General features: G+C 46.5%; 1 protein-coding gene and 1 pseudogene across 4 annotated transcripts; one reads left to right on the forward strand and one right to left on the reverse strand.

Moving 5' to 3' along the window:
* Nucleotides 1-3,518, forward strand: LOC110509616 (nucleoplasmin). 4 transcript variants are annotated; one of them, XR_005040511.1, is made up of 10 exons: nucleotides 1-342; nucleotides 550-601; nucleotides 698-780; nucleotides 1,006-1,122; nucleotides 1,338-1,431; nucleotides 1,669-1,793; nucleotides 1,948-1,998; nucleotides 2,104-2,137; nucleotides 2,300-2,338; nucleotides 3,370-3,518. XR_005040511.1 is itself a non-coding variant. In XM_021590613.2 (10 exons), the coding sequence occupies exons 2-9, from the start codon at nucleotides 565-567 to the stop codon at nucleotides 2,330-2,332; spliced, it is 549 nt and encodes a 182-aa protein (XP_021446288.1). In that variant the 5' UTR covers nucleotides 3-342; nucleotides 550-564; the 3' UTR covers nucleotides 2,333-2,338; nucleotides 3,370-3,518. The 4 variants fall into 4 exon arrangements, 1 of the variants encoding a protein (XP_021446288.1); XM_021590613.2 differs by having other exon boundaries at nucleotides 3-342; nucleotides 1,973-1,998; XR_005040512.1 differs by lacking the exon at nucleotides 1,948-1,998 and having other exon boundaries at nucleotides 3-342; nucleotides 2,052-2,137.
* Nucleotides 3,519-5,186: 1,668 nt separating this feature from the next.
* Nucleotides 5,187-13,320, reverse strand: part of LOC110509360 — a 31,999-nt pseudogene continuing 23,865 nt past the window's right edge.

The following is a 13,320-nucleotide window of genomic DNA, read 5'->3' on the forward strand; positions in this document are numbered from 1 at the left end:
AACATGCTCTCCACTCCATGCAGTCTTAGCCCGAGACCGCTCCGCTGGGCACCCGATGAGCAATTTCACACAAAAGAATGGAGAGAGTGCCTTCAAGCAAGAGTGTTCCTTAGTTTATGTGCTCTCTGGAAGTCACGGTAGAGGCTAGACAGGTGGATTGGGATTCGAACAGTGCCTCTGTTCTAGGGTGCGTCGCCCCGGTTAACGGGCCAATTAGCTTTGGCGCTTAATGCTTTATTAGCGTCACCTGTCTTCTCGTCATCTTTATAATCTACAGTTTCCGAAGATGCATTTCTCTCGTTCTCTATCTGTCCAGGACCAGTCTGACGTGCAGCATCTTCGGTAAGCATGTTCATGCGACGTTATGATTGAGGCTTTGATTGCGAAATTATTAGATGGCTGAACTCTGCTCAACGGTAAAGGACGTTTCTGATAACCACCAGAGACGTCGTTAGGTCCGCTAAATAAATATAGGCTTTGACAAACTTCTGCACATTTAATGTGTTAGGTCTCCGTGTGCGTGACTCACGAGTGTTTTGTTTTTCCCAGGTAAAGTTTGTAAAAATGCACAAACAGGAAAAACCACTGTCGATGTTATGGGGTAGGTATTTAGCTAGAAATTGTGTTCCTAGTGTGCCCATTAAATGTAGCTGTTGGACGGAATCGGTTAGGCTTTTTCTAAATTATGTTTTTGTAGGTTGTGAACTCAGTGAGTCAAAGATGGAGGAAACGTTCAAAACGGATGACACAAACTACCAACATCAACTCGCCCTGAGAACCGTAAGTCATTACTCATCTTGGAGCATTACATTTTACAATCCAAGTGCTGTACAAACACATGAACTGCCTTTAGGTTTCAGGTCGTGTGTAGCAGCCCAGCTGAGCGTGTCTGAAATGCACGTGATACGTTACTACGGGTAGCACGACTGCGATCAATGCAACCTGGAACGTACTTTAAAATCAATACAGTGGCACATTTGCAAATTACTGACTTGTCCCTGGCAGATGTGTCTGGGCGCAGGCGCCAAAGGAGAGTTCAACATTGTGGAGTTGATTACTGGAGAACCGGATAACGGTAAAGGTATAACTGTGGCGACCCTGCATGCCAGCGGCATGCCCATGGTAAGATGTAGTCCCAATTTTTCATTTGTAGGCTTAAATCTATTGCATTGCAGTTAATTTTAAATGGATCAACCTGGATTTCTATTGTGAAATTGAACTACTTAATGACCTAGACTACAAGGTGAACTTATATCTGATAATGGGAGTAATCACCAGATTACTGCTAGGCTCTGAGTTTGAATGAGAACACTTGTCATCTGTATTCATATCTCCAGGTCAATCTCTCTGGGCTTGAACTCCACCCTCCTGTCACCTTCAGGCTGACGAGTGGTGCTGGCCCTGTGTACATCTGTGGGGAACACATTGCCCGTGAGTAGGGGGACCAGGGATGCCCTAGATGAGGGGTTTGATGGGTGTGAAAATGAAGGGCTTAATGACTTCGGGGTTCAGCTTGTCAAGGTCTTGCGGAGTAGCTGGTTTATTACTGTGGAATCGGGTGACTAAATGGTTTAGCCAAGGGGGTGACTCTAGAGGCGGCTTGGACATCCATCAACTACAGGGCTTTCAGACTGGCAGCTGTCATCTCTGTAACTTGTTTCTTTCCAGTGGAGGATGACTTCTCAGGCATCGAGAGTGGTGATGAGGAGATGGAGGATGAGGAGGAAGACATTGAGGAGTCTCCTGTGAAGCCGAAGAAAGCACTAGCCAAGAGCGGAAACACTGCAGAAAAGGTATCTGTTTGATATCAAATTCTAGCTTTTTATTTTTTGGAATGATTAGGTTACCATTTTCACTTGGCACAACAAGACACGTACTTATAGCATGTGTTCTTACTCAAACTTGGCTTGACAACGAGCTGGTATGCACAAACTGATCTGGGATCAGGCTAATGTTGTTCCCCCGTCTCCAGAAAAAAAAGCCAGAGGCGGCAGATGAGTAAGTCGTGTTAATCAATGCTTCTCTGACGCATTTATGAAATTTCCTGGAAGTGCTTTGCAGAATCTGGTTGCCAAAGCCATAATTGATGCTCTCTCCTTCCAGACCTGTGTCAGATGATGAGAACCCTCCCCAAAAGGTACTTTAATATTTACTCTGCCTTTAATATTTACCTTCCTGTTCAATCTGAGACTCCAGCTTTGTCCCAAATGGTACCCTGTTCCCTATATAGTGCACGTAGTCTTTCCTGTTAGAATCACAACTGGCCTGGATATAAAATTGTGGTTCCTATGCTTTTCAGGGAAAGGGGAGAGGAAAAGGCAGGGGAAAGTAATCCCAGGTAAGTGGCTACCTGGTGACTGCCTCAGGGTGTAATGGTAATCTTTGAGTGGGCCTCTGTATCTGTTTGTAGGGCTGGTGTTGCAAGTACCATAGACTGGATTCCATTCCTAGGACCACCCGTATGTCAAATGTTTGCACGTGTGACTGTCACTTTGGCTAAAGTGTCTGCTAAATGGCATATATAAAATCCACTCCACTATACTGGACAAAATATAAACACAACAGTGTTGGTCTCAGGTTGTGAGCGGAAATAAAAGATCCCAGATATTTTCCATAGGTACAAAGCTGCCCTTTTATTTTTACGGCCCTTTTAGTGAGCGTTTATCCTTTGCCAAGATAATCCATCCACCTGACAGGTGTGGTACATCAAGAAGCTGATTGAACAGCATGCTCATTACACAGGTGCACCTTGTGTTGGGGACAATGACAAGGTAACTAAAATGTGCAGGTCTGTCACAACACAATGCCATAGATGCCTCAAGTTGAGGGAATGTGCAATTGGTATGCTGACTACAAGAATGTCAACAGATGTTGCCAGAATTTAATTTCTCTACCTGAAGTCACTTAATCCCATTTTGGAGAATTTCAGTATACCAAAATGGCCTCAACTGCAGACCATGTTTAACCACGCCAGCCTAGGACATCCACATCCAGGACTGTCTGAGACCAGACAGCTGATGAAACTGTCTAACAAGGCCTTTTGTGCAGGGACATATACTAATTGGCTGGGACTCTGCCTTAGACCCACCCATGGCTGCGCCCCCTGCCCAGTCATGTGAAATCCATCAATTAGGGTACATTTATTTAAATAGGGAAACCAATATGACAACTCATTAACAATTTCACTGTTCAGTACATATTTTTTTTTCATTAGTCCACTAAACTCCCAAACATTTTGGGACTGTAAAGATAGGACTTTTAAAGACGCAAAATGTCACTCGCCACAAGACAAGTGACACTGGCTGTGTTCTCGAGCAGCTCAACTGTATGATGGGAGTTTTGTTAAACCATGTCTTTGGTCTGTTTCAGGTGCTGCTGCTCATCCACGTGTCCTGTTTGGTCAAAGGTTCTGTCAATCAATTTAGGTGTCTCTACCTGTTCAGTACGTGTATTAAACCAAGTATGTTTGTCCTGTACTTGTTGTTGGTGCTTTGTAAGTAAATCGTTTGGAAGAAATGGTCATGTGTCATAGTGGTAGTAATCAACATGTACGAAACTATGTAATTGGTTTATCACCTGTAATCTACCAACCATGTCTTTCTAATGTCAAATCATGTTGCTCTTCAGGTGGGAAAGTTTGTTCTAGACTTAATTCTGAGTTTGACTTAACCTGGGGGGGGGGGGGGGGGGGGGGAAAGAAGAGATCTTGACATTGGAGAGCTTAGTTTTGAATGCGGCAGAACACCCTGTCCCAAATTAATCCCTACACTTGATTCTACCTCTAGGCTCTACACTTCGGTTGGCTCACGCCTTAATATACTGAGTATACTTAACATTGAGTTGCACCCCCCCCCCCCAACCACAGACTCAAGGTGTTAAGTGTTCGAGAAGGATGCTGGACCGTTCTTCATACAAGTGTGAAACCCAGCAGTGTTGCAGTTCCTGACAAACCGGTGTGCCTGGCAACTACTACCGTACCCTGTTCAAATACCCTTAAATCGTGTCTTTCCCGTTCACCCTCAATGGCACAGCTTAAATCCTTTAACCTGTCTACTCCCCTTCAGTCTCATGTAAAGGTGTTAATGTTTGGTTCTGGATTGAGGTCAGTTGACCGCCACCCAATTTGAGATGGTTTGGACCGTGGAGTGCTCAGCATATGTGGGAACACCTTCAAGACTGTTGAAGCTGGTTGAGTATACAAAGCTTCAAGGCAAAGGGTTGCTGCTTTATGATTCCATGTGTTTTGATGTCTATTCTACATTGTAGAAAATAGTAAAAATAAACTGGTGTCGGTGGAACAGTTTCATCTACATTTTATATTCAGTGGGCTCATTTCAATTAACCACAATCTCTTAAGCTTAACTCTTGACGTTATCCACATTGATTCAATTGTTTCCCCTCCCACCAACAGCCCATAATGACAAAGCAAAAAAAATCAACCTGTTTTTGATAATTTAAGTTCAAACTGCTTACTCAGTACTTTGGCAGTGATTACAGCCTCAAGTCTTCTGGGGTGTGACGCTACAAGCTAGGCACACCTGCATTTGGGGAGTTTCTTCTCTGCAGATCCTCAAGCTCTGTCAGAATGGATGGGGAGTGTCGCTGCACAGGTCTCTCCAGAGATATTAGATTGGCTGGGCCAATCAAGGAGCCTGTGTCTCATTGGTTTGATTCTTCAGTCTTCCTTGGGGATGGCGATTTTGGGGGGGGGGGAAGAGTTGGAGCTGTGTGCTTAGGTTTGTAGTACTGTTGGAAGATGAACCTTACCCCCAGTCAAGAGGTCCTGAGTGCGCTGGGGCAGTTTTTCATCAAAAATCGCTCGGTTCAGCTTTCCCTCGAGCCTGACTAGTCCCCAGTCCCCGCCGCTAAAAAACATCATAGCATGATGCTGCCACCTGCTTCACCGTAGGGATGGTGACAGGTTTCCTCCAGTTGTGATGCTTGGTATTCCGGTCAAAGAGTTCCATCAGATGAGAGAGTCTTGTTTCTCATGGTTAGAGTCCTTTTGGCAAGCTCCAAGCGGGCTGTCATGTGCCTATAACTGGATGGCTTCCGTCTGGCCACTCTTCCATAAAGGCCTGATTGGTGGAGTGCTGCAGGGATGGTTCTCCCATCTCCACAGAGGAACTCTGAAGCTTTGTCAGAGTGACCATTGGGTTCTTGGTCACCTCCCTGACCAAGGCCCTTCTCCCCCATTTTCTCAGTTTGGCTGGGCGGCCAGCTCTAGGAAGAGTCTTGTTGGTTCCAATATTGTTCCATTTTAAGAATGACGGCGGCCACTTTGGTCTTGGGAACCTCCAAAGCTGCAGAAATTAAGTACCCTTTCCCAGATCTGTGCCTCGACACAATCCTGTCTCGGAGCTCTACGGACAATTCCTTCGACCTCATGGCTTGTTTTTTTTGCTCTGACATCCACTGCCAACTGTGTGCATTCCAATCAAGTTGTAGAAACGGCTCAAAGATGAATGGAAACGGGATGCACCTGAGCTCAATTTCAAGTCTCATAGCAAAGTTGTTTAACTTTTATAAATTTGAACAAATGTTTAAAAACCTTTCTGCATTGTGTCGATTTGATGAGGAAAACAATTGAATCCACTTCAGAATAAGGCTGTAACGTAACAAAATATGGAACAAGTCAAGAGGTCTGAATACGTTCCAAATGCACTGTCGATCTTCTTTGGCTTGAGTGTGACTCCTTGCAACTTGCATAGGGATCTCTGAGTGGCTTCAGTTTATCCTGCCTCACACACAGACTAGGGAGAGGGAGGAATACATAAAACCTTGTATTGACTACCTTACATGTGTATATTTCCATGCTACACCTCAACCTCTCTACTTTCCTCTTAGTCTCTCCCTGCACCCCTCCTCCCAAACCCTGAGCTGAGTGCCCTCCGACTGAATTGGCCAGGCTGCTGGTGGACTGGGCCTGTCAGATGACCGGCAGAATGTCAGAGGCTGCGTTGTCACAGTTACTGTCACCTAGGAGACGGTGGTTCTGGAACACCATGGGTTCCGACCCCAGAGAACCCTCTCCACCGCCCTCGCTGACAACTCTACCCAGCAGCCTGCGTCTCATTGGTTTGGTTCTTCGGAGGGGAAGAGTTGGAGGAGCTGTCGAGTTTGGCTCGAGTCCCTGGAGGCTGCTGATGAAGCCTGGGGTTCGCTTATTTTGCCTAGACTGGTGGCTCGGGGTAGCAGTGGGGAAGGAGGTTTGAGGATGCTGCAAGGCTCCTGATGAAGGTCTTCTGGGCCCAAGGAGAGGGTTGAGGCCCCAGTAGTCTGGGAGAGTAGTAGTACTGCCACCCCCCCCCCCCCCCCCAGCCACTTACGAAGACCCTCTAACAGCTCGGAGAGGGAGGAGGCCCGACCGAGACCTGAACTATCCCCATTACCAACCGCACCCCCTGGTTCTGAACCCTCATCTGGGTCCGCACAGGAGATGGGGGAGAGAGAGGATAATCAGATATTTAACATAAGAGGATTAGTATCTATCCAGTTACTATTGAATTTAATTATTAAAGTTGAACTGTGCTGAATCAAACTGAACTGACGACTCACCGGAAGCTGTAAGTGCTCATGGTGTCTGTGACCAACTGGTTGCTGATTGTACTGCTGCCACAGGGAGAGCCCCCCCCCTGGGGAATGCCTAGGCAATAACAGATAACCTCGCCAACATCCTCCGTGTCCAGAGATTGAGAACCAACACTAGACACACTGTTGCTGAGGAAGAGAGAAACACACACACACGGTACACAGTGTTACTGGCAGGCAGAGATCACACACTACCAAGAGAGAGAAGACACGCGACACTGCACAGCCAGTGATGCAAGACTTCTAAGTCCGGGACAGCCACAGGACATTTCCTGTCTCTGTATCCTCTCTGCCACCTCTGGTCTCACAGCAGGAGACATTCACACACAGTTAATACACAGTACCAGTATGTCACCTGTCTGACACAGAGAGAGGAAAGAAGAGGAACAGGTGGGAGCGAGAATTAAAATAGGTCAAAGAACAGAAGTTGGACAGAGAAGCGACAGAGCCGGCAGGATTGAAAGGGGGAACGGTAAAATGACGATAGAGAAAGGGACAGGAGGGAGAGAGCAGAACTGGCTTCTGTATTGTAACTCCCATGCATCATGGAAGACAAGAATATCAAAGCAGGTGAACTCTCATGCACACACCTTAGAACAGAGACGAGCTCATTGTGACTTCTTAAACGTTTCTTTGCTCCAGCCCTGTGGTCCTCGAACCGGTCCACCCACAGACCACAAGACAAAACCAACAGGGAGATGGTGCCGCCGTAGACAGTAACAGTCAGACTACAACTCAGACATCTAGCCACTCACAACCAGCATTGCAACATGCTCGGTCTGTCCACATCATCAACAGTCCTGGGATCAAGTCAGAACAGACTGGTCTAAAAACACACACAGGGACCCAGGGTTCTTACAGGTCTCTCTTTCTGGTCAAGGATTCCACAGCCGTCGCAACACTTGGGGAGAGGGGTCAAAGGTCAGTGGTAATATCAGTGATAACGTCACTTCCTTGTGAACACACCTGTACCCGTCCTTGACTCCTAACAGAGTCATTCTTCCCACACACACCATTGCTTTAACCCTTCCCCCGATACCACTCTCACACCATCCAACACAGTAAGATACAAGTCACTCATCACTAGACTCCACTTCCTCCAGGGAGGCCTGCGGATCAACGATACGGCGGATGGATGTCGTAATGTCTGTCGGACTGTACTCAGCTCCGTCATTGGCATCTCCTGAGAACACAGAGAGAGAAAGAGAGAGATGTGTCCATTGGTGAGGTGACAGACCACCCACAAGGAACGCTAAGGATGTGTGTGAATGCGCCCGTGTCACTGGCCAACTAAGTTTATCCATGCTACTCAATACAGGCCAGAATGGATGAGTCTTATAACAATGCCCAGTCGTTATCGCATCATCAGTCATATACTCTGACGTACACACACATCCGCGGGTCCTTCCTGTAGTGTGTATGTGTCTGTTGGTCAGGGTTCTCGAGGAGCATTCTTCCGTATTTAAACGGAAAAATGTATTTATTCATCTTCCCTTTTCCCTGCTCTCATCCTGTCATCTCGCTCTCCCTCACACACACTAGCTCATTCACTCAAATTTACGACACACACACACTAGCGCACATGACATGAAGCGCACATATGACACACACCTTTTATGTGTGTGTGTGTCAGGGTGGGGGGTTTAGTGGTTGTCATAGAGACACGAGAAGTGGGATGGGGTGTGTGTGTATCCTTAACCTTGAGAAGGCAATGAGGATTAATCACAGCCAGATAGTGGCACAGCTAGAGAGAGAACGCTGGGGAGACAGAGAGTGTGTTTGTATCTCGCTCTGAGAGCTTTGTGTGTCTGTGTGGTTGGTCATTAGGTCGTGAAAAGGCATCAGTGTTACGGACGCTCTCAGAATACATAACAGGCACATATACACACACATACATACAGCCTACACACACACACAGACGACACAATCACTACAACTAACACCCTGCTCTTGTGCGCGCCATATATGTTTGCTGCTACGATCCTGTTCTCTCTTTGTGGTGTGTGTAGTATGTACAGGTGAAGTCGGAAGTTTACATACACCTTAGCCAAATTCATTTAAACTCAGTTGTTCACAATTCCTGACATTTAGTCCTAGTAAAAATTCCCTGTCTTAGGTCAGTTAGGATCACTGCTTTATTTTAAGAATGTGAAATGTCAGAATAATAGTAGAGTGATTTCAGCTTTTATTTCTTTCACATTCCCAGTGGGTCAGAAGTTTACATACACTCAATTAGTATTTGGTAGCATTGCCTTTAATTTTTTTAACTTGGGTGAAACGTTTCGGGTAGCCTTCCACAAGCTTCCCACAATAAGCTGGGTGAATTTTGGCCCATTCCTCCTGATAGAGCTGGTGTAACTGAGTCAGGTTTGTAGGCCACCTTGCTCACACAAGCTTTTTCAGTTCTGCCCACAAATGTTCTATAGGGTTGAGGTCAGGGCTTTGTGATGGCCACTCCAATATCTTGACGTTGTTGTCCTTAAGCCATTTTGCCACAACTTTGGAAGTACGCTTGGGGTCATTGTCCATTTGGAAGACCCATTTGCGAACAAGCTTTAACTTTCTGACTGATGTCTTGAGATGTTGCTTCAATATATTCACATCATTTCCCTTCCTCAAGATGACATCTATTTTGTGAAGTGCACCAGTCTCTCCTGCAGCAAAGCACCTCCACAACATGATGCTGCCACCCCTGTGCTTCACGGGTGGGATGGTGTTCTTTGGCTTGCAAGCCTCCCGCTTTTTCCTCCAAACATAACGATGGTCATTAAGGCCAAACAGTTCCATCTTTGTTTCATCAGACCAGAGGACATTTCTCCAAAAAGTACGATCTTTGTCCCCATGTGCAGTTGCAAACTGTAGTCTGGCTTTTTTATGGCAGTTTCAGAGCAGTGGCTTCTTCCTTGCTGAGCGGACTTTCATGTCGATATTGGACTCGTTTTACTGTGGATATAGATACTCTTGTACTTGTTTCCTCCAGCATCTTCACAAGGTCCTTTGCTGTTGTTCTGGTATTGATTTGCACATTTCGCACCAAAGTATGTTCATCTCTAGGAGACAGAACGCGTCTCCTTTCTGAGCGATATGACGGCTGTGTGGTCCCATGGTGTTTATACTTGCGTACTATTGTTTGTACAGATGAACGTGGTACCTTCAAATGTTTGGAAATTGCTCCCAAGGAAGAACCAGACTTGTGGAGGTCTACAATTTTCTTTGAGGTCTTGGCTGATTTCTTTTGATTTTCCCATGATGTCAAGCAAAGAGGCACTGAGTTTGAAGGTAGGCCTTGAAATACATCCACAGGTACACCTCCAATTGAGTCAAATGATGTCAATTAGCCTATTAGAAGCTTCTAAAGCCATGACATCATTTTCTGGAATTTTTTAAGAATGATTTTTTAAGCCTTGAGACATGGATTGTGTATGTGTGCCATTCAAAGGGTGAATGGGCAAGAAAAAAGATTTAAGTGCCTTTGAACAGGGTATGGTAGTAGGTGCACCGGTTTGTGTCAAGAACTGCAACGCTGCTGGGTTTTTCAAGCTTAACAGTTTCCCGTGTGTATCAAGAATGGTCCACCACTCAAAGGACATCCAGCCAACTCGACACAACTGTGGGAAGCATTGGAGTCAACATGGGCTAGCATCCCTGTGGAACGCTTTCCACACCTTGTAGAGTCCATGCCCGGATTAATTGAGGCTGTTCTGAGGGCAAAAGGCGGGGGTGCAACTCAATATTAGGAAGGTGTTCTTAATGTTTTGTACAATCAGTTTATTGTGTGTGTGTGTTACCAGCTCTATGCGTCTGCGGCTACTGTCCTGTTCTCTCTGAGCCAGGTCTTCCATCTCGTGGAGGCGTTGCCTGTTCTCTCTCTCCCTGGCCCCCGTCTCAGCACTCTGTTCCAGCTCCTCTCCAAGGCACACAACACTCTCCCTCAGATGCAGCACCTACAGAGAGATTTTTCTGAGAGATTATTATTTTCATTCTTTCCAGAATTTCTGCTTTGGAAATATGTATGCCAATATTGCACCATGAAATTGAATTGAGAGAAAGATAGATATTATAGTGACAGAGAGCGAGAGACAAGGGAAGAAGAAGTGTGTGAGTAAAGACATGCTATCTAGGGTTTACTGTCCATTTTGTGTCATCGTCTCACCTCAAACCTCTTGACCTGTCCTCTCTGGAACTCCAGCTTGTTCTGCAGGTCACACACCTTGGCCTCCTGCTTACTGACGACACTACGGCCCACCGTGGGCGACTCCAGGAGCTGCACCCTGGTCACACTCGTTGCAAGCTGAGGAGGAGGTGAGGAACAGAGAGGAAGAGAAGAGGCTGAAGGACAAGAGGAATGGCAGAGTGGGTTTTTCAGCCAGTCTCCTATCCACAATAACAGCATGTGAAGGTCACCATCTCCCCACATTACCCAGCTCTCAGTCCTTACCTCTTCCTGTACTGTGTGTCTCTGTTTATTGACCTCCTCCAGTTCAGCCTGCAACTCTCTGACCTGAGAGATACCACCGGAGGACTGAGAGAGAGAAAGATCAGGTTTTTGGTCATCTTTCATTTTTAGTACATGTCGAAGTCTTTATACATGGTTTTGAGCCACTGAGGCAGAGAGGGAACCCACCTGAGTGATGAGGGCTTTGTGTTTGTTCAGGAGTTCATCAAGGTCCCCCTGGTTCTCCTCTAGTCTCTTCAACAGATCTGACTTCTCATGTTGGAGCTGGACTACCTGCTCATCCACCTACACGTAGACACACACACTTTAAAACTGCTCTCTCCAAAAGATTGTTGTCCTCACACATATACAGGATCCTGTTACTGTTGCTTTCAGAAGGATTGCAAACATTTTGATGTTCACAGTTCCCGGACACGACTGATAATTATAATGTTCTAGTACCAGTAAGAGTCTAGTACAAGGCCTCTATCTCTCTCACCAGATGCTTGTGTTTGCAGATGTTCTCTAGTTCTGAGCATTCTCCAGTTCCATGGACAGAGTCTTCTGAAAATACTCCAGCACTCCTCGCTTCACTCTTCCCCAACTGACAGAGAGAGGGAGTGGAAGGTATGTTTAAATTTTACCCCCCTTTTTTCTCCTCATTTTTCATGATATCCAAATTGGATTCGGACGGACTCGGGAGAGGCGAAGGTACGAGAGCCATGCGTCCTCAAACACGACCCTGTCAAGCCACACTGTTCGCTTAACCCGGAAGCCAGCCACACAAACATGTCGGAGGAAACAACGTACAACCGCCGACTGTATCAGCGCGCACTGCGACATGCCTGCCACAGGAGTCGCTAGAGCGCGATGGGACAAGGACATCCCGGCCGGCCAAACCCTCCCCTAACCCGGACGACGCTGGGCCAATTGTGCGTTGCCTCATGGGTCCCACGGTCACGGCCAGCTGTGACACAGCCCGGGATCGAACCCGGATCTGTGGTGATGCCTCAAGCACTGCGGTGCCTTAGACCGCTGTGCCACTCCTCTCGGGAAGCCTCTATTTTATTATTGTGAATCTAAACACACCTCGAATCCCCCTTCATAACATCATAGTGTGTCTGTGTGTACCTGGCAGTGCAGGCGCTCTATGTGTTCCTTGCTGCCGGGGGCCTGGTTGTGTCCAGGGTTGTCTATGGTAGACGGTAGTAGCTGAGCGTCCAACAGCAGAGCATGGGTTCTCTTCAGATCTCTCCCCAGTCTCTTCTCCACCTCAAAGTCCCTGTGGCCCACCTGGCAGAAGGATGAGACAGGGAGCAGGCAAGGCAGCAGGCTGTTAGTCAGCCTGCCAGCTTAGTGGAGTCTGCCACTATGACAGTCGGTGTAGTCAGCTCAGCTGCCCCGATTAAGACCGTGTCTGTGCCTCGATCTTGTTCGGGCAAAACTAAACATTGGCGGTGTTCGCCTTAGCAATCTCACTGGAATAAAGACATCCTCTAATTCCTGCCATTATTAAAAGAGATTGTGATATCTCAAAATAAGGGCTACTTAATGTTAGATCCCTCACGTCCATGGCAGTCATAGTCAATGAACTAATCACTGATCATAACCTTGATGTGATTGGCTTGACTGAAACATGGCTCAAGCCTGTTGAATTTACTGTGTTAAATGAGGCCTCTCCTCCTGGTTACACTAGTGACCATATCCCCCACACATCCTGCAAATGTGGAGGTGTTGCTAACATTTACAAAGGCAAATAAAATAAAAAATTACAAAAATGACTGCGTTTTCATCTTTTGAGCTTCTAGTCATGAAATCTATGCAGCCTGCTCAATCACTTTTTATAGCTACTGTTTACAGGCCTCCTGGGCCGTACACAGCATTCCTCATTGAATCCCTATCTGACCTTGTAGTGATGGCAGATAATGCTAACACTTTTGGTGACTTTAATATTCACAAGGAAAGGTCCACAAACCCACTCCAAAAGGCGTTCGGAGCCATCATCGACTTAGTGGGTTTGGTCCAACATGTCTTCGGACCTACGCATTGCCACAGTCATACCCTGGATCTGGTTTTGTCCCGTGGAATAAATATTGTGGATCTCAATGTTTTTCCTCATAATCCTGGACTATCGGACCAACATCTTATTACGTTAGCAAATAATCTGCTCAGACCGCAACCAAGGATTATCAAAAGCCGTGCTATAAATTATTGGACAACCCGAAGATTCCTAGATTCCCTTCCAGACTCCCTCCACCTACCCAAGGATGTCGGAGAACAAACATCAGTTAACC

This window comes from Oncorhynchus mykiss, chromosome Y (genome assembly GCF_013265735.2).
Source record: "Oncorhynchus mykiss isolate Arlee chromosome Y, USDA_OmykA_1.1, whole genome shotgun sequence".
Taxonomy (NCBI): domain Eukaryota; kingdom Metazoa; phylum Chordata; class Actinopteri; order Salmoniformes; family Salmonidae; genus Oncorhynchus; species Oncorhynchus mykiss.

Coding starts and splice junctions, on each gene's coding strand:
- LOC110509616 (XM_021590613.2), top strand. CDS start 565: ATGCACAAACAGGAAAAACCACTGTCGATGTTATGGG. Junction 602..697: donor ACCACTGTCGATGTTATGGG/GTAGGTATTTAG, acceptor ATGTTTTTGTAG/GTTGTGAACTCAGTGAGTCA. Junction 2,138..2,299: donor ATGAGAACCCTCCCCAAAAG/GTACTTTAATAT, acceptor TATGCTTTTCAG/GGAAAGGGGAGAGGAAAAGG.